The following is a 24,450-nucleotide window of genomic DNA, read 5'->3' as shown; positions in this document are numbered from 1 at the left end:
ACACCGAACCAACGAGCCAAGAAAAAAAACGAGTAAATTCGGTCAAGTTGCAGCAGCGCCGAAAACATACAGTTGCAACACTGCAGAAGGTGACTGTGTGATTTGGTCGAGCCGTGTTCGGCATTGTTCGTAACGAAAAGATAAATCGAACGCGTCAGTGACGTTTGAAAGATCGTAGGGTCATCGACGTTATCGAAGATCATGCCACTGTAGAAGAAAAACGCGTGGCGGGAGAAAAAAAGGATCTTGAGAAGCGATCGTGCACAGACAACGATTGATCGGTCCTCGAGGAAAGGCCGCGTAAAATGTCACCGCGATCGAAAAACTGTCAGTGCTAGCAAACTATCGCCGGTAAGGATGCGCTATTCGGTGAAACGATTGAAATGCGTGTGAGATAGTATATCAATATGTGAAAGAACCTCGTCGAGGAAAAGCGATGTCTACTTCTCTTCCCATACTCGTCTGTTTTATCATTTCTTTTGGTAAGTAGAAACTCGAACGACCCTGTCGTCGCACGATTCTTTCGTGACGCCGTTCTCTCGTAACACAGTTTCGGAACTCTCGCGAAAGACGGGCAACTTCGCGACCGAGCACGCGGCATAATTGGCGAAATTTATTATTGTACGAATAGACGTCTCCGGTAATCAAGATTTTAATAACGTCGCGAGAGCGTTCGTCGCGTAACGAAGTTCTGCTTGTTGGCCGGTATCTTGCTGGGAATATTTGCATTTCAAATTTCAGCCGAATCGAGCGATTTAAAATTGATAGCAAACCAGAGGAACGGCTTTATTCCGTCCTGCATATCGTTCCTTCCATTCTTGTTACCAAGTGCTAATAATTTGAACGCGTTAGAACGAATAAGCAATTCTTTCCATTTAATGTAAGACGAACGCCTGTCGTTTGAATTGCAAATCGATCGTTTTTCTACCGACTGACCCAGTATCTTGTATTATTCATGATATTCCTTTCCATCCCAGCCACACTTTGACACAACATTTCAGGCCGCGCGAGCTCGCGCGCGTCAGGGTGGAGCTCTCCTATATCTTTCAGTTTGATTGGATTTGATGAACTCCAGCCTTACTGATAGGGAGATGAGATTGTACTTCCGTACCAGAGCCACGGCTACACCTAACCCACTATTCAACCATCTATTTAATTTCGAACGTACTTACCAGCGAGTATTTCCATCTCTCGCGTTTCTAAGCGTCTCCGACTGAACAGCATCTTCTTCTACGTTCGGTTTACGTACTTTCAACGATAAGTACGCGTTTCGTCGATTATTTTATTCCACCGCGAAGAACATTCTCACGTTGAATATTCTTTTAATCGGCGAATAATATATCTGTTACAGCGAAACTATTCCTCGACCAGCACTTTAAAATCACCTTTAAAATCAATCTTAATCGCCCAATTTTCTCCAATTTGTATCCGTGATCGTTTGAAACTGTATGGCAGCTTCGTTTCGTTGCGTTTCCACTCGAGAAAAGAAGAGAATAGCAGTGGTAGTTTCTCTCTCGGCGTATTTCTTTTTAATTGCTTTAAGAACGTCGTTTGTAATAAGTAATAAGCTACTTTGTAGTACACTTTGTAGTAAACGTTTCTGTTCTTTCTTGGCATTTGTCATCGGGTTAGGTTATACAATCGTCCAAGGCGTTGTGTGGAACACAGTTTATACGTATTCCGTGTTAAGAAGAGAAAGAAACGCTTGAGCGATTTAACGCGCAAATAACAACTTCTCGTATATCTTTGACCGCATCCTCCTTTCTTCTCGAACCTCGCGTCGTGATTCTCTCCGAAGAGTTAGTTTCGTGGAAAGCTGCAACGGTTTTTCTTCGCAAACTAACATCGCCGTGAACGTGAAAAACCCGCAATAGTCGCTACAACTGTACCAAGAGAACGCTCGATCGTTCTCCGTTAACTTTCCGCTATTCGACATGTAGACTATCCTTCGACGAGTGAAACGAAACGTACCGAGTCAAAAATTTGCGGCATTAATCCACAGTCATAACGCAACTTGTCTTACGCGAATACCGAACCCTGATCGACACTTTCTCGGTACAAAGATCAGTTCTACTCACGCAATATCGACTAACTTCGCACGTACGAAATCTCTTTAATTTCTACCGTATGTTTTTAAGGACGCAAGCAATTTTTGTCGACGACGAAAACGAAAAGTTACCGAGTAATACGAAGATATATAGTTTAGAATCGAAAGAAATCGTAGTTAGTTAAGTCCGTACATCTTCGACGGTTCAACTTTTCTATTATTCACCGCACGGATGTAAAAAAGAAAACCGTATCCTGAAAAAATATGCCGGATAAATGGCGGTATACATAATCGTCGAAACTAAACCAACTCGGCTGACCGAATAAACGACCAATGCGAGATTTCAAGCGCACGAAATGGTCGGCCAAAGCGCGAAACACGCATTTGTTTGTCTTTCTGTGTGTCGCAAGCTAACCAAAGAATGCCAAATTAGTCGGCAGCGAGCGATCGGTCGCTCGCAACAGTCGCAATGCGTTTCCAGGTAAACGGTTTATATCGTATCAATTCCTGTGTTGATGGGAATTCGTCAGGATCTGACCGGACACGGTTTGGCTTCCTCGCGGCCATCGAACCGAAAGCCGTGATTCCAACTTTCCTCGATACCGCCCCTGTTTTCCCGATAAAGCGATTCCAATTATTCCAAGTAAAATTCTTGATTCGATGTCTGACTTAAGCAAAACGATCGCGCAGCTATCCGATTTCGCGCTGCACCGTGATTTAATCGTAATCGAATTCATTCGTAAAAAGACAACCTTCAGGTTTTCGAATGCCGTTTTTCGCCGTTTTATCTCCGTGCTTCCTTCCAATTGAAAATCGACCAGCCGTTGCCGCGCTTGTTTTCCTGCTTTCGGTCTTGTTTGTTGCCGTTTGTTTATTCGCTATCGCGCGACCGCGTGCCGTATCTCGAAAACGAAAAGTTGACCATCGAACTCATCGCAGTTAAAAATCTCATCTCCCAGTCAGATTCCGTTGCTCTCGCGGACGTTATACGCATCTGGAAAAAGATATACGGATATCGAATTTAAGTTACTAACGTTCTCGTGATGTTCAAGCGAAAGACGATGCGCTAGCGGAACTGAAATAAAATGCGTTGTTGGAAAGATATCGGAAGAAAGAAACGAATGCGTGAATAAATCGGCCGGTCGACCGATCCACGTAGGATAGGGGAAAAAGCCGGAAAGACGAAAGATCGCTGGGTCGATTCGGGCGATATCGCGCGACTCGTTCGGAGTCATTTTGTTTAATCTAGGCGGATTATGAGGACGATGAAACCGAGCTGTCGGATTCACTTTGATCGTTCATCCATAGAACGAATCGGAGGCAATGAATCGACGATACAAGCTAGACTACGAGGCGTTTATAGGGCGATCGGTACCGTAGAACCGTCCCACTCGCATTTATGACACGACGCTACGAAACATAAAACGACGCACGTAATTCCGGCCGTACCGTGCCGCCGTACCGGCTCGATGCAGCCTCGGTTTACCGTCGGATTTTGCCAGCATGGTTTACCACTTAACCTAACCGGTTCAAGATTCGTCCGGACAAAGTGGCGCGTTAACGAAAATAATGATTCTCCGTATCGTCCCTGCTCGACGCAAACGCTGCTGGATTAAAGTAACCGGCGAGCCGTACACGATCGATAGAAAATAGCGATTTGTAGAGGATCAAGCCAGATACGAACGTGCTTTCTCCTTCGAATACGCTTCCTCGCTGTACGTGTAGTTGTCCGTATGGACGTGTGTTTCGCGTTGATACCGAGCCGGTTAATCGATTCTCTCCAGAAGCTTCGTAAGTTGCTCCATTGGTAAAAGAGAACGCTCGATAATGTTTGATTCGAGCGTGTTCATCCTTCGATATATCTACATATTGTACATGCGTAATCGCCGTAACGATCGATCTTTTCATCTACGATATTTTAATCGACGAGAAAACGAAACCTTGAATGATTCTCACGCGAGAGTAGCGTCAACTGGCCGATTTCGTCTACTCTGACAGCTCCTACACCGTTCATCTCCGTATTGGTATTTTTCGACGAGAATTCGAGTCGATACGTTCGTTCGTTTGCTTCCCATTACCCGTCTCGGTGTCGGTCGTTCAACGTCGACGAGCGAAACGGCTTGATCGGCGTTTTGGCCAATTTTTACTTTCCCTTGATCCGCTTCAACGGTTACACGCATAGAAACGAAGTAACGTGGAAACCTGGCAAAATCCAGTGACGCATTATCATAGCAAATTGCACTATCGATCGCCATCTTATCATCGATTAAATTCTATTCCTTATTAGCTCAGCTAGAATCAGACATCGTTACCGATAATATTGACGCGTGGCATGATGTCTTTCTCTATTATTGGCATACTGGAACGCGTATCGATCGTTTGTACGTTCTTCGAACTTGTTACATACTTGTTACGTGTTGCCAAATATTGAACGATCAGTTACAACAGGTAGATTACAACGTATGACCCGGATAACTCGAGATTAAAGTAGTTTATTTCGTGAAGATAGCTCGTAATGATCGATGTTCGTGTTTGGCGAATAAACGTGAAATATGTAGGACACTGACTTTGTCTTGGAGAATGTAAAAACCAATTTGCCAAATAATAAAATATCGATAAAGAGTATTATTGCAGCGTGTAGTAAGGTAAAAGCATGGTTGACTCGCGATGTAATAAGACGCGAGAACCTCTCAGGAAAATGCGATACACATTTTCTTTCGAGGTACAAGAAATTCGATTTATATATGCCTTGACTGAGGTAAAACGAGCTTTGCAAAATGGATCTAAGTCGAGATAGGTGCTTTTCAGTGGTCCTTACGCCATAACTTTACCTGGGCAATTTGAACCACGAAAAGGTCGAGTACTCTTTTTTTATCGATTAGAAACGCCAGTTCGTTTAAAACTACGCACCCTTTCTTGCCATAAAAAAAAGTATCGCACTTTGGCCAAATCCATGGAGCGAATCTTCGTTCTTAAATTAATTAAACATCGAAAGGAAGGACGAAATAAACAGAAACGGGGTATATCGGATAAGATCGAAAGTTGGAAGAGATAGAAGTTGACTGGAACGGCGATAAAACGTACATTCGGATGGAAGGGATGATAGAAACGGTGGGACGGAGTAGGACGGAACGAAATAAGATCCTACGGTGAGCGACCAAACTACCCGATGTCCCTCATCCTCGAGAAAGAACTCGCTGGTAGTTAGCCAGCACCATCCAACGAGATTCAAATAATTTTATTATGAAGCTAGAGCAAAGTCATCCGCTCGGTCTCTTAGTCTTTTAGAACGTTCCCGATGTTCTTCGAAAGTTCCAGCTCGAGAATGACAGGGATGCGACATCTTATGTGGCGACCGAGAGAAAATTCGCCTCATCGCGATTCGAAGAGCCTGTTCTCTCGAAAACTTGCCTGGCTCTGTACCAGTTACTTATTCGACCATCTTGCAATTTCAGATTTTTTCGTTTCGGATGACGTTCGAGCGGAAAATCGGTCGTTCTGTTTGTCGTATCCAGTCGTGATTTAGGTTTTACGACTGTCGATTACGTTCGAGTCGCATCTGTCGATATTTTTTGCTCCCTCCGGACGATATAAATTAGAAAAAGCGAAACTGTAAACAATTTGGCGATCGATGATCGGTGTGTAAATGTCACGCCGCCAACGACGTTAATGAAATACTTTGATTTTATCCTGTATGCTTGCAAATTTAAGAGAGACGGTTGTTTTTCGCCTAAGATATTCTTCTTCTTGCGAAAGTATTTTCGGTAGAGTTGCGGAAGAAAGAAGAAACGTCGGTTGGAAAAAAAGGACATGGACCAAAGAGAGGAACAAAGATGGATTAGTAGATTCGAGAGCAAAATTAATTTCCGGGAGAGCCTCCGGGATATAGATTATCCGATACTGGCTGTGAACTTATTTGACCCCTTTTCGGCGGAAAGACCGTAGAATACAACCTACGCTGCTCGAACGTTCGGCTTTTCCGCTCAAGAAAAATCTTTCGAAATGAATGCATTTGCCCGTTACGCGAGAACCCCGTGTAAATGATGCTTTTAACGGGGGAAAAAATGGGGAAAATTTAGTGCAACCAAAATGTTCCATGCTAGGTTGGCTACTTTGGCATTTCCGAAAGCGTAGCGGAAATATCGTTTTTCGCTTGGAAAATTTGAATTAACGGAATATCGAAATGCGGAGTTTCGAAAACAATTTAATGTTAAAATCGGTTTAAGTAAGCGAAAACGTTTTGCGTTGCGTTGACAGGCGGAAAGGTGGAAGAGCGAGAAGAGATTGAATCCTCTGAGAGGGTCGGTTAACGTAGCTCATTTTCTGTTTATCGGAACACAACCGAAAATGCAAACGAGCAGTGAAAGGTTCGTTGCAGCCAAGTCCGACGTGAAATAAATTTACAGGGTCACGGATACCCGGATTTTCCAGTCGCTCGGTGTTTCTACTTTATCCTATTCGCCATTGAGAAGCTGCAAAAATAAAGTTTACCAAGAATCTGGATAAATTGGCCGAAGAAAGAGAAGCGAAGCCAAGCAATAGCCTAGCAGCTGGTCGGGAATATTTTCGAGACAACGCTCGTACAATTTCGTCACTTGTGTAGAGTCAATGGGAATTTCGAGGAAAGTCGAGACACGTCGTCGAGAAAATTCAACTATGTACATATAACGTTCCGAGACAAAATTAATTTTCGTCGAAATAAGTGGAGTAACGAATCGGTGGTTCGCGTTACACGCTACACGGCTACTGTAGCGGGCTGCGCATCTTTACTCGTGCATCGCTGGAAACTTTAAACGGACCACGCTACCTGGGACCTTTTAAATTTCCCCTAGAGGAACGAGTTCGTTCCGCGAAGGTTTCGTCCCCGGGAGAGAGAACGACGTGCACTTTCCAAAATGCGGATCAGAAATTCACTCGATACGCGCTGAATATGCCACGTTCGCGATCGACCGATTCTCCATCGTAATTACGGCGTGTCTCACAGACGAACGGCTCGGTTTTAATCGAATGACGCACGATTTTACTACCGGAAAGCTATTCATTTGATGATCGACGAAGCGCCGAACTTTGAATAGCTGTTAGAGTTACACACATATATATATACAAGATTCGTTCACCGTGCGTTACAACTTTTCAATGGAATGTGACGGAATAGAATAGAATGGAAGTTAGCTATGCCGAAGAAACTAACTTTCGTCTATCGATTCTCGTCGTAACGAGACCAACGAACGTTTCACTAAGCATGTTAAATCGTTCAGTCCTATTATAAAAGCACGGTCGATTCGATTCGACGTTACCAATACGAAGTTTGATAAATCAAGCAGCGTTTGCCAATCGGAATAAATAGAAAACGTGGGAGAAACAGACGAGGCTAGAAACCTTGAAGGTAAAATAATATTTTTGAATATCGATAGTCGGAACGTTTTATAGGGAAACGAAAGAAAAGCGAAAGAAATATCACAGGATTGTTCTTCGGAGCTCGATGTCTAGAAACGTGGAAAGTAAGAGTGAACGTGTATCTTGGACGACGCTTAACGTGAACTCGTCTTAACCGCTTCCAGGGTAGAAAGCTCCGAAGCGTAGTCTACGAGCTACACGGTCTAGTAAACTAACGAAAGAGAAGTTCCCACTGCAAAAGTACTGCTCTACACGCGAGTCATTCCGAAGAGTGAAGAGCAATCGCAAAGAAAAGCTCACCGGCGTACTTGTCCACGTTTCAACTTTGCCCGTTGATCCCGGGCTTTCAATACGGCTCTCGATTTCCGCTTGGAACCTTTGATCGGATTTTCGGCATCGAATCTACGATTACGCGACCGATTCTTTTCCAGAAAAACAAACGGATCTCGGTGGTATTCGCGTGTTACCGAAATCCCGATGTTTATTTAAATTTCTCTTTATCCCTTTCTATCGATTTACTACCCTCGACGTTCGCCGGTCGATTTTACTGCCTCGCAATTTTGCAAGATCGTAACACGATTGCAAGCTTTCGGGTGTATTCCGATTTCACTTTGCGATCTGTTTCGAACTCATTCGAGGACTCTTCGATGTTTACCGTTGTTTATTTTGCTGTCGATTAACGAATTTGCGATATAAATTGGAAACACGATTTTCTGGAAATTTCAGTTGTTGATGCAACCCGGTAGGTGCGAATAAATACAACCACGAACTGCAGATGATAGAATAGGGAACTAGAATAGAAATAATAACGTGTAGAAGAAACGATCGTTCACGATTGTGAATTGTCATTGTATAATTCAAAGAGAACGATTTAGGCGTGGGAAACGGCGCGAAGAGAGCAGGGATGTCGATCATTCGTGAACAGTGTCACTCTATGGATGTTATTTCACTCGAATGGGAGCAAAATAGCTGGACGCTGGTTGCGATCCGTTGGTCGCGTTACACGCAGTTACCCTCGCAACTACTCGTTCTCCATTCACCGGCAATGTGTATCTCTGGCCAGGCTAGTCATGGTTGCCCGTAAACTTTTCCATTGTGCTCGAGTTTTCCATGTTTTAAACTACTAAACGATTTATTCGAAACCAATTCCCTTCTTCTAAAACTGATTTTTTATCGTTCGTTTTATCGCTCTTGTATTCGATTATGTTTCGAGTTCTGAATATTTATAGAAAATAAAGAAATCGCTCTGCGAACGATACTTATGCAAATCAACCTTTTCTCGTGATACGTATCAAACTATGTTGGAAAGAAACTTGTTTCGAAAGATTCGTTTACGGTGATATCGAACAAAGGCGATCGCAATTTGTGGATATTCCAGAAACAAATTTACAATTCGTGTTCCTGTGGATTCGCGTATATCGTGCGCCGTGTTGATGCGTGATTTCGATGAAACGCGCGATGAAATAGATTATGCGTGTTTGCATCGGCTGAAAAGCAACAAAAAAAAAAAAAGTTTTGAACGAACGCGGTTGATACTCGTTACAGGTGTATTGAGTATTCTGTACACGGAATTCAAGCCCTTTCATCTCGTCGCAGACTCCATCGAAAGAGAAAATTGTATCCGATGGAAGCCGTTGGTATTGCGAGAACTAACGAAATCAAAAATAAACGAGAAACGCGATTTCCAAATCTCTTGAAAAACAAATAGATTTGACGTTTTCAGGGGAAAAAAAATAAAAAAAAATCGACCCCTGTTATTCAAACAATACGTATCATCGATTTGCTTGTTATTTCCCCATTTTCCGATTCCTCCAAACGTAACCATTTTACGTTTATCGCAAGTAGATACCGTATCGCTCGAGACTTAAGAAACGTTCCTCTTCTAAAACGATCTTTGCGCGAGAAAAGAAAAGAAAGAACGCGTAACTGAAAGACCACGGTTTTTCAAAGTGTCTTTTGTCTCATAGGTCAGTCATCTTCGCGTAAACCAGTTAGAGATTACGTATTCACTTCCAAACCTTCTTCCTATCTATTTTTTCTTGTCAATTAGTTTTCTTCGGACTCGTCTCGTCGACAAAATTAACGTACGTCGCGCGAAATTCGAACGCTCGTTTCATTTGGTTCAAACAAACGTAAATATCTTATTAATAAGCGTGTAAATGTTAACTAATTACGAAGTTTGCTAATGTTTGTAATTTATTTGTTCTTCTTATTGAACGTTTTGATCGTCGTTTGTCCGAAGTATGCTTGAAATTAATCGGTAAATTGTCATATTTCAGGTGGTATAGCGTCATGTGTAAGAAATTTTCGAACCGACTTTCTGGAGGAATGGCCAACTCCTGGTACGGGACCCCATTTCGACACCTCGATGCAGTCAAACTTTACCGGACTGGTGGGCAAAACCGTGCATCTAGTATGCAAAGTGAAAAATCTCGGAAATCGGACTGTGAGTTTGTTATAATTTATGCTTGTTTCGAACAACGAAAAGCCAAATGCCTCGTTGGCGGAACCAATCGTTACGGATATTCCGCAAGGAAACAATGACAACGCTGTTTGCGAAACTAGAAATTAGCGATTTACCTCTCAACTAGCTACGACTAACGAGTGACTAGCTTAATCGTATTTTGATTCGATCAAAGATATAAACTTCGTTCAAGTTGGTGAAAAGTGATTTTTTAAGAAATTTTCGAAATCTTACGAAAAGGACAAAAGTTGCCCAAAATCTCTTTGCTCTGGAAATAACAAACACCAAAGCGCGATGAAAAAGCGGAAGTGAAGCTCGCGTCTCGATTCGCCCATAGATTTCTATCGTTTACGGGACACGATTGATCCATCCGATCGAGTCGTGCCGATTATAACAGAAGATATCACGATCGTGAATGCTCGTTCGAAAGAGAAACAGTTGCCAGGTTCCAAAGACGAAGGGTTATATTCACGATATGTTTGGCCAAAGCAGCTAAGAACCCGTTGTTGTTAATACGCCGCCAACGATAACGGCGGTGGTCTTCATTAATAGGCATATAGAGACCGCAAGCTAATCAATGGCAGTTTGACTTTGGCTTAGAGCTCCCCGATGGAAGCAATTACAATGGCGTGGACTTGGGTCTTACCTGATTCTGTTCACCGACCGCTCGAACATAGTTTAAGATGCATCGATTGACTTACATTGTATTTATGAACAAAAGCAACCGATGGAAATCCTCTCGTTGAAATCCGGCCCTTCTGTCCTCGCTAGTACATAATCGATCCAATCGCGGATCGAATACGTAAGATCAAAACTAAGAACGAGTTAAATCGTAATCGATCGTGATTTGCTTGAAAGTCACTCGTCGCTTTTTGTTATATCGTTGCGTAAGTATCTGTAAAGGCCGAAACAAAGTAATTTATCTTTATCGATTGCTCGTTACGAGTTTAAGACGTGTTTTCCTTTCACTGAATAATCTGGTTGAGAGACTCGTAAGATAAAAGTTGTGTATTTGAAGAAAGAGAGAAACGAAGAAATTTGAGATGTCGAACCGTAAGCTGGATTGTTCGTTATTGTTAAAACTGCGCTCGGATTACGACGTTGAGGAACAAAGCGCTCGAGATCATTACATCGGTCCATGTTCCTTCTCGAACAGCAGGATGCTGTACATACACGTGACGACAGATACGTATAAATGCGAAGTGTATATGTGTGTAGCGCGTGCTATGTGCACGTGCAGATGTAACACGAAGGGATAGTCGCCTAGGTACGCGTTCGGTGTAGGCTTCGCTCGGTCTCTTTTATCCGGACAAAGATCAGCGAGTTCCTATTTTCTTGAGATCTATTCTCCGTCTCCCTAGCCGATCCCATTTTCCCTGCTGTCTACTTTCACAGTAAGAGCCTGTAATCCCTACGATCGTCAATGGAAGCGGAAGTCGTGAGACGAGCATCTAATAGCGGCATTCTTCGCGCAAACAACGCTGAAAAATACTGAAAATGGTCGTGTTAAAGCTATCCGCGTGCGGCTGTACATGCTTCCTTTTAGCGTATTGGAATAATTGCGCGGTTACGCGGAAACAAGAATGAAAAAATTTGTCAAGCTGATTCGAGAATTTACAAACGGTAATCACCAACGTTTCCAAATTGAATTTTATTTCGTCTTTCTTTCGTTAGTTTCTAATTTTTTAATTTCTAAACTTCACTCGTCATACATCTTTGTTCTGTTTAACCAAAGATAAGTCGTCTCCGCTCTGATCTCTTAGCGAAGCGCATTAAATCGTCGGAACGACGCGATATCGCGCAGTTGCGACTAGATTGGAAAGAAATTCCGCGCGATTCGATCGACGCCGCACAGAGTTTCATTGGCTTCAGTCGTTCGGAATGCAACAGTTGCCAATTCTGACCGAAGTAAGTTTTGGTGGTAAGTTGTAGAGTATTCGATTCGACGACTTGCCGTTGCCCGAAAGCTGGAAACTTTCGCAAATGAATATCACTTTACGAGGTACATATTTGACGCATCCACGGTACGTAAGGTTCGATTAAAGGCCAATAAAGTTCCTTTACGGTACGGCACGGTAAATGTAGAAGAGTAATTGCGAAGCGCGACATTCGCTGGCATTTGGTCCCATTTGTGGACGCTTGGTTCAGCGATGCGACACGCTACGCGTATGCTTGCGACTCGCTAGACTCGGTTTAGTCGATTTGTTCGTTTGATAGCGCGTGTGTGCATGTGCACGCGCGCAATTACAGTTGGCATGGGACGCGCGACGTGCAAGGCACACGATCGCGCGAGCTGCATAGATTTCGGTTGGATCTCAACAAACAATAGCTCGGCTAATGCCGATGACACACCGATGTCACCTCGAGAACTCGTAGGCTCCCACAGCTGCCAGGTTTGCGGCCGACGTAGGACAATACCGAATCTCCATGGTGACGTCATACTCGCCTCGAGTGGTGCCGGTGTCGTTATGGGAAATTGGTTTACGCGCCCGTGACGGAGCACACCTAGAACGAAATACCCTCGAAAGGATCCTCCATGCTCCACGTCGTGACACGCCGCGCCGCGACGACCCGCCACGTTACCGCCAGCTTCTTCGTACCCCTGCTGCTCTCCTTTAATTCCGAATTACAAGGCTTCTCTTGATCCGTCGACGTCCGTTCAAGAGTACACCGAGCTTATCCAACTCCATTTGTCAGCATCTCCCGAAGCTCCACCGTACGATCGAATCAACGACTCTTTCTTTTCCTGCTTCGATACCTCAAAATTGATCAATATCTAACAATTATTGTCACAACCGGAACAGTTTAAAAAATCACGTTTATAGTATCTCACACCGTCGATTTCGTTGATCGTTACATTTCCTACTGCGGTTTCAGGCATGTTCGTGCAAAAAACGTTTCTTTGGTCCAGCGTGTTGCTACAGTCTCTAGGGAATCATCCAGTTAGAATCATAAACGAGCCGAATGTTCAACGAACGTTCTGTTTTCGAGTTCACGATCTTTATTCTCAGATTCGGAGAATGGATAAAGTCGTCGCGACATCTTGGTCGATTTTTAACCGACGATTAAGGTCAGACAGACGTAAGTACGTATTACCTAAAGAATGCGCTGCGCGTAGGTTACACCTACGATTCATCGATATCGTTGGTCGTAGTTTTAAACGCGTCGAACGAAATACCTACAAACATGGAACTCGTACAACTGATTTCCGATCTAACGCGACACACGCGTGACCGCAATCTACATATCGAGTCTTTTTTATCGATTCTGTCGAGAGACGCATCTGCTCGATCGAGTAATCGCAAAAATTTCCACGTTCGACCAACCTGGCCTAGTTTATCTTCGATTTTTATGTCTTCTGAAAATCGTTCTCGAGCGATTCATCGCGATAGAACGTCATCGTGACATTTTGTTACAGGTTTCGTGGGTAAGGCATCGGGATATACACCTGCTAACGGTTGGCCGTTACACGTATACGAGCGATCAACGTTTCGAAGCGCTACACCTGCCTCACGCCGAAGAATGGACGTTAAGGATACGATATCCACAGCAGAAAGACTCCGGGATTTATGAGTGCCAAATATCAACGACACCTCCTATCGGTCATCCCGTTTATCTAACGATAGTCGGTAAGCTGGAGAAAACGCGGTATAATCTCCGTGCAACGGTGAATTTTGATCTTTGGCTGGTCTATTTTTGCTTTTCATAGACACGCCGGCCGCGTTGCGTCACGTTGACTCGGGTCAGGTCGGATCGGGTCGAATGATACTCGTACAAACGCAAACACGCGAAAGAAATATTAAGCCGTTTCAAAGCATTTGCAGTATACTCGTTTTGTTATAGGTAGATGGACGGTACACGCTTTAACCAAGGTATACATACCTATGTGTAATTGCCAGGTAATCTCGTTACGTTTGGACGCGAGTTATTCCATTCAAAGATTATTCCATAGATTTCCAAGTTTCGATCGATACGACGCAAAATTGTAGAATAAACTGCAGCAGAATTCGTTTTAATAGGATTAGGATCGTTATTCACTTTGAAAGTTGACGCATGCCTTGGGGGCATCATAAATACGAGAGCATCGCAATATGTTTTCGCATTTGCGGTTAACGCCAATATCTCACCAATTTAATGAACTGCGCGATATAGGGATCAGTTATTTCATCAATCGCGATATGTTATTCCGTTATTAAAATAAACCATTAACGTTACGGGATAGCGAATCATTAGTCACGCCAAATATCTTCGTAATTCGTATCTTATTCCGAGAAGAATTTCAAATTCACTGTTTTATAATCTACGGTATCCTTGGAGTTATATATTTGCCTGAAACTTGAGAAATTTTTAAAACGCGCTAGTCTAGAGAAGTTTGAAAAATATATCGACGCTTGAAAAGATCAAAGATAGCCTTCGCCTGGAAGATCGAAGAGACACCGTTGCCGAAAGAGAAAGAAAATGTGAACGAGGCGTAAGCTGGTGTATATCTATGATCAGTGTGCTTGAAATTGAATTTAGCGTTTGAATGTAGCGGTGGTGCGAAAGGGGCTAATCGAGGATACGTACGAAATTCATGGAAAGATTTTACACGGGCGTACAAAGCAAGTGAAACCAGGCCGTCTGCGAGCTCGTATATCCTCGCAGGTACACCGTTAATGACTGGCCTGATATCCTAACCGCGCCGTACTATTAAATGAGAGGATCTTATCACACAGACTTGACCCGAAAACGTTACCCAACACTTCCGTTTCTACGTTTCGCGCAACGATAAAAATATCGAACGTTTTATTTTGTCGCGTTAACTTTGATCACCCGTGCTATTGTTTTTTTTTTTTTCAATTTCTTTCTACCACGTAGTCGTTCTAATATCTTTTTAATTGTTCGAATTAGAAGAAACTTCGTATAGTTTGCCAGGATTTCTGTGTGTAATTTACCGCGAATGGATGGAAATTTAACTCGATCGTCGTTACGATCGTGCAACGTGACGTTTATGCAACCGTAATTAATTTAAATCGCGAAACAAATTTAGATTCTTTGTTTGAGAGTACGTTTTTCTTGTATAAATTCTGTCTATGAAAATATCGACGTTTGCATTTACGTTCGCATCTATCTATGTACCGCCAATAACCGTTCCAAATCGGACGAAAAATTCTAAAGCTAAAAATTTGTTTCAGAGCCGATTACCATCATCATCGGTGCTCCAGACCTATTCGTGAATAAGGGTAGCACCATCAATCTAACTTGCGTCGTAAAATATGCTCCGGAACCACCGCCCATGATGATCTGGAGTCACAACACCGAGGTGTGTATTGCCAGAATAATTAACAATTGTCGTAAATTTAACGATTCCAAATTTAACTACGTGGCAAATTTGCCCGTCAGATGCGAACAAGACGTACGCGTAACGCGATAATATTATGTGCGATGTATAGTTAATGTCGGGTTCGGAGTACGGTGAGCCGAGTATTCGCCGTTCATTTTACGTGCTTCGCAAAGTTCTTTGTACCGGCTCAAAGGGAATACGTCGAGGGAAACGCAGCTCACATACATACATGTACCTATCTTTTTACCATTCTTCTTGCAAACCTTGAAGCAGAATACCTTTTGTCTTCGTACGAGGCAACGGTATTACACGACAGTGTGAGAATCCACTGGGAGGGGATAGTTTCCACGGGAATATGAGAAAGCAGCTACGGCAGCTTTGAGGAAATGATTGCGAACCAAAAGTCGGATATACCTTGGGATCCAATATTGTTCTTTTTTAACTGTGTGCGCACCGCCCACCGACTGTAATCCGAATCCATAGTTATCACGCGGAGTATCGCGACGACACGTTTTACCTCGAATACGGGATCGCGCAAAGTTACGCGGGTAAATCTTTGCTACGCTCTTTTCGTATATCGCGAAGCTTCCTATCGACAGCAATTTGCCAGTTTGCCGGTGTTTCGATCGAACTTGACGTAGAAACGAACAACGTCGCTTTGTTTTTAAAGGAACGTTAGTCGACGGTTTGAGGATTTTTCATGCCGTCAAGTTTAAAAAGCTACGTAGGAATATACATAGTTTTCGTTCAATATTGTTCGAGCGTTGCTCCAAAGCTAGCAAAATACGACGATACAATATGCTGGTATGTATATGCTGGAAGAAAAATTCCAATAAATATTCGAAAACGCAAGTGTCTCGATACGATAAAGGCCACTCTGTACGTGCTGACATGCTGCAGCCAAATATTGAAATATTTACGCAGAACCGACGGTATTATAATCTTTGTTTCACGCTGTTATTTCTTCGTGGCTCTCTGACACAGCGAATTGATTCCTTGCATAAACGAAGCATGCGTGAATGACCGCATTCAACTCGCAGCTTTACCTTCTGCTCGTCAGATACCGACTCAACATTTGAAAATCACTTCTACACTAAAGTCTATCGCTGTCCATTGTATCATTGTAGCCGTTAATATCTTCCCTCGTCTTCTCGTATCCTTTTTCATCGTTCAGGATGTTCTGCTCACTGCTACAGCCAGTGTCGCACGTCCTACTCGTTTCCGCGGTTGCTACGAATCTTTCAAAGTTCTTCTTTTCACCGTGCTGATTTAATTCGCACCTTAATTTAATACGCGAAGATATTGATCCTTGAAAACGAATTCGGTGGATTCTTTGTTGAGAGAAATATTTCCTATGCGATTTTTTAAAGGAAAGATTCAAATCAAAACACTGGAAATGTTTACTCCTGATTCGACTATCGTTCGGACAACCAAGGGGAGAAAAGCTGTTCCATACAAAACACCAGGCATGTTATTGGCATGCTCGCAACCAAAAATATCGTCGAACCGATTTAATAATTTGAGACTGTTTATGGTTACACGTGCGTGTGGCACGCAACATGCTAAGTGTGTAACCACCGTAAGCCACCACTGTTCTAAGATAATCTAACAATAGGACGTCGCTCTCCCGCTTGATACCGTCGAATCACTGATGACGGTGATGTCGAAACGTCGTCGTAGCCGCGCGTCATGGCGTCACCCAACCCCTTCGTGTTCTGTTTATTCCGATGGTGGTGTCCTTTTCTTATCTCGAGTACCCATAGCGTAAAAGTCGACACGAGGCAGGAAGTGTGTGTGTATGTATAAAAATTCTCTTTGATAATAATAATAGCATGAAAATAGGTCAAAATTGACGAATATATCACGATCAAAGAGTCGACGCATATACATTACCGATTTAGATGTTCAAGATGTAGTTCGAATCGCTTGAATAGTTTTCGTTCGATTCGCGCTACTTAATATGCTCTTATTAATTATTCTAATGAAACTTCGTTGTAATCGCATCGTGCAAAAGTTGCGTAATAGAGAAACGTTACGCACGGAACTCTATATAGGAGAGATAATATTTTATTAAAAGAGTAATCTAACTTGCTACTAGAATGTTTTTCTTTCTTTAACGTAACGTGGTATGTTTTAATTAGTAGCATAGCAAATTTTTCGGTCGATGAATCTTCTTCGCGCTTAAGCTGTGTGGTATACCGTCTTTTTTTTATTTGTCGACAACGTTAATTATTCTCAAACTCCAAAAGTATCGTAATCGTCGTGGCTTAAGTAAACGAACACATTAATATTTAGTCGTTACGTTGTGTAAATAAAGTTAACATAGTTAACGCATATTTTTATAAAACTCTCGCATTTCTTTCCCTTTAAACGAATTCTGTTGTGCATTCTATTAAATCTACCGATTGAAGAGTAAATACAATTCAGTGAAACGTTTCCCTCGAATGCAAACCTACGTTCAAACCTTTTCGCGTTAAATAATATTTTTCCAACGTTGGCAAACGCGCACGTCAAACCGGACAAAAAAGAACGATACCTTTCCGTAATGCGCTTCCATTCAGCTTACGCGAATGCATTGCGACTTTATCTTATTTTCGGTTTACAAGTGTCTTTTTACAAAATCCAGTACGCTTTCTGTTCAACGAACAAATGCAATTTTTCCTACGTAGGAAAGTAATCCAGACCTAATCCGGAAAAGAAACAGGACACCATTCGATTTCACTTGCTTTAGTGATTTAAATTTTTCATTTTTCCAAATAGCTATGAAGTGGTTGGGGATGGCTGGGTTACGGAATGAATAAACGCGAGTCTCCGTATTAAAGCCGAAAATGTTTTTATTTTAACTAATCGTATGACGTGATCTATGTACTACAACAACAACGCTTAAACTGTAATAGTCGTGGCTAACTCGTTGACGCGTTGCGAATAACGGACCTGCAGATCGTGACAGTCGATCGATGACTGCTCGATCCTCTTTTATCTTCTGCTCTGATTTGCGACTATATTTATGATGAGATATACGCGAGGCTCTGTCACTGGGCGTGGTGACATCGTTATTTGTTGCGAATGGACGCGCGCTTAGAGACAGCGCGTGCAGGAACATCCGCCTCGTTGCAAGGTATTCCTAGAAACCATAGTTCGTATTGATCCACATATTTTTACACCTTGTCAAACACGTAGGGCAACGATACGTTTTCGTTTTATAATTTGCTAGAGCGAGGAGCGAACGAATATTCCCTCGCTTGGTGTAAATCCACCATTATACGAACATTCTCCTTAAAGCGAATAACACGCTGCTGTTAAATTTTGCTTTCGAACGTTACGCTTTGAATAAGATTGTGCGCGCGCTAGCGACAGTTTTGTCATTTAGGGATAAGATATTCGTTTATATAGACTTGCGCGCTTAGAGACAGCGCGTGCAGGAACATCCGCCTCGTTGCAAGGTATTCCTAGAAACCATAGTTCGTATTGACCCACATATTTTTACACCTTGTCAAACACGTAGGGCAACGATACGTTTTCGTTTTATAATTTGCTAGAGCGAGGAGCGAACGAATATTCCCTCGCTTGGTGTAAATCCACCATTATACGAACATTCTCCTCAAAGCGAATAACACGCTGTTGTTAAATTTTGCTTTCGAACGTTACGCTTTGAATAAGATTGTGCGCGCGCTAGCGACAATTTTGTCATTTAATGATAACACATTTGACGACGCGACTGCGAGACTCCTTTTTTGTTACTAAAAAAAAGAAGGAATTGGGCTTGGAATACAACGATATTTCACGCATAGGCACAAGACCCTTACACAGACACCCACACGGACATTTGAACAGGACACGTACACAGGTCATACTCGTTACTGTATAGAGAGCGAGGTTCAAAGTATTTAAGGGATCATGGGTCGCTACCTAAGTCTAGTCTGAAAGTAACTGGCCAACAATCAACAATTCTTGCACACGTTGTTAATTGTATCACTCGCTTGTATGCATCAGGTTCTGTAGTTCCGTTTAATAAACATCACCGAATGTTATTTCAACGCAAACATTGCGTCTTCCACAGATTATTAATCTTAACTTCAAGATTAAATTCTAACAGGGCTTTTGATCGATAGGAGCGAGAGCGAAAAATTGTCATTGCCGAAGAATAAAGGGCGAGAAATAAATAAATATGCGTTTATCTTTCGGTCCAGGTAATTAACTTTGACTCACCGCGCGGCGGCATTAGCCTGGTGACGGAGAAGGGTCCTGAAACGACGAGTCGTTTAATGATCCAGAAAGCGGTGCTGAGCGACTCCGGGATCTATACCTGTGAACCGAGCAACGCGAATCCCAGCAGCATTAAGGTGCACGTTGTTAACGGTAAGTTTCACGAAATATTTGAAAATCGTTGGCTCGTTTTAGGACTTATTTCCACTTGCGATTAGTTGCGACGACGCCGTAATTTCTGGCAGACCATCGGTATCATTATGGACATGAAAAATGTGCTCCATGTTTAAAAGAACATTTCCCGTCTGCTTCAGGAAGTTAGGACATATATTTATACCGTTGCTGGTGCAAAATGATCAATATATTTTGCTTTGTTTATTCGTATGCGTAAATAAATCATCGAGCAATATATAAACGATGAGTACATTCAGTAAGGTACAACTACAAAATTATTGGAGGTATGAAAATGTTGAAATAGTCGCTACATCATGACCCGAACGTGTAATCATCCATCTGCAAACAATTTTTTGATCACGGGTATACTTTTGCAAAGGGATTTGTAGTACTGCGTTTCAAGCGCAGCGAAACCACCGCACGGCGCGGTGACGAGATTTATGGCACGTAAAGCGAAAAGCAGAAAATTTGAAAATACACGCTGCATGTTGAAATTACTGCGAAATCGTGTACCATCCGAGCGTCGCCACACAGATGGTAGAAAATTAAATCTTTCTCTCAAGAACAGTCAATCGTCTCTAAACGTGTCGTAAATCTTGCGTTAATTTGAATCTTCGCGAATGTGTAGCGAAAATCGTTCGAACGTTTCGAACAAAGATCAACTTTATTCTTTCGCATGGAACCATACATTTTTCGACGCATTAATCCATCTGTCATGGTATTTTTTATAAAAAGTTACTAACCTATTTAATGTGAAAAAGCTGTAGCCAATAAAAAAGTTTCTTGCGAGATCCGAAGAACATAAATATAAAGTCATTAATTTGTCTAGCATAGTACGGTAGAAAATGTTTCGTAACATTACTTATTTATGTATTATAACTCGTAGCATTGTACATATTACAGCATTACTACTGTTATCGCTATATCGTATTATATAGCATTACAAGTTAATAGTATCATATACTAAAACATACTCGGTGACTCCTCGCGCGTTCTAGCAGCAAAATGACATTCAGTAGCGCTCGATTGTTCCAGGTATAGTACGTATTGTATATGTATTCCATATTGTATGTCAGCCTCTTTGTTGTCACACGCGCGACACGACTGATCTGTGACGGTGTATCGCACCTTGACTTTGCGGAGGCGCACGTTCCTTAGTCGCGACAGCGTGAATGGAAACTCTGCCTTATCCGACAATGGATTTTATAGTCGCGCGCGACTAATCGCAAGTGAAAATAAGGCCTTACCCTGCCATGTTAATTGATCTCTCGTTGAATATCCCGTTGTTCTTGGAAGACGGGACGCGTGCACATTTGCCCTAGAATCGACGTTGTCGAGATCGATCTGACCGTGCCTAGCGTTTAAATTCGCCGAAAGCCATGCATTTCGCACGACGTCGCGACGTCGCGACGTCGCGATGCATTGAGTGAATTCGAGTCGCGAAGTTGACACGGTTTATTACTTTAACAGCAAGGGAACGAAGTCGCGTTGCTAAGCAAAGCGTGTCCTATACAATACCGATACTAAGCTAAGACTGAGACTAGTACTGCTACGAATACCCACGCCAATACTAATAACACTAATACATCGAGTCGGAGCGATACGGTTTTTGACGAGAAATACGTATAAAAATTTGAAACATAATCTCGATGGAAAGTAGATTCGAGGGACTAATTTGCTCCGATAAATATACATAACTGCTTCGTTTACACTTCGGTAAATTATTAGGGTGTACCTTATAATAGGATGAAAACGAACGCGTGGATTTAACGATAATTCGAAATAAGTTAAGCCAAGTTTCCGGTATGTTATTTATCAACTTCAAGCGTTAATTGCTTGGTACAATGGCCTGCATAGCCTTACCTGACGCGAATGCAGATCGATGCGACACGTCGTGCACGACGGTGATTTATCACCGTCATCGTCCCGACTGATCCGCTCGCAAACGTCTGTTTGCGTTCTTTCTCTTGATTGTTCGAATCGTTCGTTGCGTTTGTGCTGTTATCGCGACGGTAGCGAGACACTATTCCGGCGGCCGAACGAAACACGATCGATAAAGTTTAAAGGAGAAGAAAGGACAAGAAAAAATAATGTCCTAAGTACGTTAGCTAGTTGGAAACCGAAAGAATTTCATACGATCCGAGTAAAATTTTTGTTACAGAAGAACGACCGGCTGCGATGCATCACGGTGATGGAAGTTCGTCGTACACTGGGACACGGCCAATGTGTTTTATAATTTTAATAGTAGCTAACATAATATTTGTATAAGAGGAAAGAAAGAATAATCGTCGAAAGGGAGAAGAAATACGAAACACGATGATACAGCGCGATTTCACTTGCAAATCGCATCGCCTATGATCGGTAACATTCTTTGGGTGAATATTTGCGCAGGGTAAAATCGAATATTACCTACATTTTCATTAAATTTCCGTGACCAAAGAGTTTTCGAATATCAGCACGGCACAATAATCGGTAAAAACGTAGTATTTTGTTAAGATATATCATCAAGAACGAATAACTTACGACGTCAAAATTTATTGTATTATTTGTAAATAAATTCATTGTATGTACATATCAATAAAACGATCGTCTTTATCTTCCGACTCTTTCTCTAGACCGGAATCTGTCGAAACGTAGCAGGAGGAACGGTATATTCTTTTTCCTTCGTTCACTGTATACCCAAATCAACAAGTAAAAGCACAGATTGTAATCCGCTTTGCTAGTTTATTTCAATGAAAAATATGATTGAATCGTACTACGTAGTTTCTGTTTGAACTTGTTACTTAACTGTTATTACTAGCTTATTATATCTGAAAAACAATCCGGCCCGTTAAATTGTTTTCGTTGCGTGGCGAACTGCAAAGTATATATTTAAGGTTACAAAAGCGACGGGCTAGATTCTCGCCGGAACGTATAATTGGTACGGATCGTACATTTGGTCGCGTAAAACGAACGAAACCCGAGCAACTATTTCATTCGTCTATACCGCGGATAGCGGTAAAAGAGTTTGACGAGGAAAGTGGATTCGTCTGTTTAGCTCTAGCGAGTACAATAGATTGATATTTCTTACAAAAAGCGACGTAAGAAACGACGATTCGTTAATGGCATAGTTGATTACTTCCTTTATCTTGTGTCCGTTAATTACAGCTCGGTGCAACTGACTTTTCTTGAAAAGCTGCAGGTGCACGCGATCTCCAGCAAACCGGATAAACAAGAAAGAATCGTAAAATCGTAGCCAGCCCGAATATCCTAGACTGCGACGAACTCGGTCGAGATACGTGTAACAGAATTTTTATCCCTACGCCGCCACCAACGTGACGAAATTGCCAAGCTGTACGAATATAACGCAACGTTCGTCGCGAGGAACTTCCTGCAAAAAGAGAGTAGACCTTTTCGTTTTTTTCAACTGGTCGCGATGGAGGTCGAACGCGAGCATCTACCAAAATTGTTTCGACGTTCGGAGTCTCTATGAAAAAATTGGGTCGTCCCGACTCTAACGATTTTCCCGCGATTCTTCGCATGTACCTGCCGTTTACGAGTTTCATACGTTTAACTAGAAGATACGCTTTGCCTCCTACATTTTGATTTATCGAATATCGTGCGACGATCAACCGAACGCACCGGCGTAATGTCGCGAAAGCTACTCAACGGCGGGATATCAGTTGGCGGCTGTACAGCGGGCGGTGTTCAAGTAGTCGATAAAGTCGACTATTTTCGGCTCCCTCAATCGTGGAATCATCGGTGGGGCGGTCCACGCACGGGGTTGCTGTTGCTGCTGATGCTGCTGTTGCTGTTTCACCCAAGCGATTCCTCCTTTCTTTCTCTTCTCTCGTTTCCGTGGATGTTCTTGCAACGTTATCGACTTGCCAAACACGAAGAGGCAAGGACCGAGATAAGGTCGGAAGTCGGGTATATTTTGCTTGTATACCAGGCTGAAACCACCCGTATCTGCAGCCGGATTCACCGGTACATCCATTATCACTAAAACAAGTTGAAAATGAACAACAGATTTACTCCGCTTATTTCATATCTTCGCGTTCCCTTATTTTATTCCACTCTCTCTTTCTCTCTCTCTCTCTCTCTCTCTTCCGTTCGAATAGTCCTTTCGAATCGACTATCGTACATTTAGATCGGATATCACATTGCTGCAGTACAGTACGCGGTACCTAAGCGCATCTATTTGTTTGTTTTAAATGAATTTGTGCCAATGAAATTCAGCGCGTTTGAAAGCACGTAGAAGCTGCGCCAGCTGTACGAGTATTAAATTAACCGACCTAAACAGATTTGCGCGTTTCAAGCAATTTACTTTCGAGCAATTTTTTACAAATGTATCACAGTTAGGTGCGCGCGCGCCTCGACACAACATTCAACGAAAACTAATATTTCTCGTACCGGTAAAAAAAAGTTTTATCGGATTAAGAACGATCCAAAATACGTATAACGCGGAGCCGGATCGAACGGAAATAAAAGTAACGAACGATAGAAAGAAATCCGATAGCCGGAAGTACCTAGAGAATGCCGTTAATTCCTTCTTTGGGCATTTACCTACGATAAAAGAGAAAAACCGTTGATTGTTTTTCGACAGATGCGGCTACGATTGAGCCTGTATTTTGGCAAAAAGATATTTTCAAACGTACGCGAAGAATCAAACGTTTTCGCTTTAGTGAAAACAGTAGGGGGGTTGTGCTCTCGATCCGTATACCCGACAAGCAGAGTTGTTTAATCGAAATCTGGAAACTTGAACACAGTAGTCGATACTAAACGATTTGAAAAGCTCGTTCGTGCATTCGCGAGGAAACCAGAATACATATACCGTCTCGTTGACTTGTCCCGGCCACT

General features: G+C 42.4%; 2 protein-coding genes across 2 annotated transcripts in view; one reads left to right on the top strand and one right to left on the bottom strand.

Moving 5' to 3' along the window:
- The first annotated feature begins 250 nt into the window (after positions 1-250).
- Positions 251-22,206, top strand: LOC132912022 (zwei Ig domain protein zig-8-like). The gene is made up of 6 exons (XM_060969113.1): positions 251-482; positions 9,724-9,890; positions 13,327-13,537; positions 15,083-15,210; positions 19,422-19,590; positions 21,773-22,206. The coding sequence occupies exons 1-6, from the start codon at positions 437-439 to the stop codon at positions 21,877-21,879; spliced, it is 828 nt and encodes a 275-aa protein (XP_060825096.1). The 5' UTR covers positions 251-436; the 3' UTR covers positions 21,880-22,206.
- The window catches only part of LOC132911752 (tubulin glycylase 3A-like), a 35,033-nt gene continuing 32,709 nt past the window's right edge, over positions 22,127-24,450 (bottom strand). Inside the window, exon 11 of the mRNA XM_060968638.1 lies at positions 22,127-23,592. Coding sequence (XP_060824621.1) covers positions 23,270-23,592 — 323 coding nt within the window. The 3' untranslated portion in view covers positions 22,127-23,269. The remainder of the gene's footprint in view (positions 23,593-24,450) is intronic.

Source organism: Bombus pascuorum, chromosome 1 (assembly GCF_905332965.1).
Source record: "Bombus pascuorum chromosome 1, iyBomPasc1.1, whole genome shotgun sequence".
NCBI classification, from domain to species: Eukaryota; Metazoa; Arthropoda; class Insecta; order Hymenoptera; family Apidae; genus Bombus; species Bombus pascuorum.
This window is presented reverse-complemented; position numbering and strand designations above follow the sequence as displayed.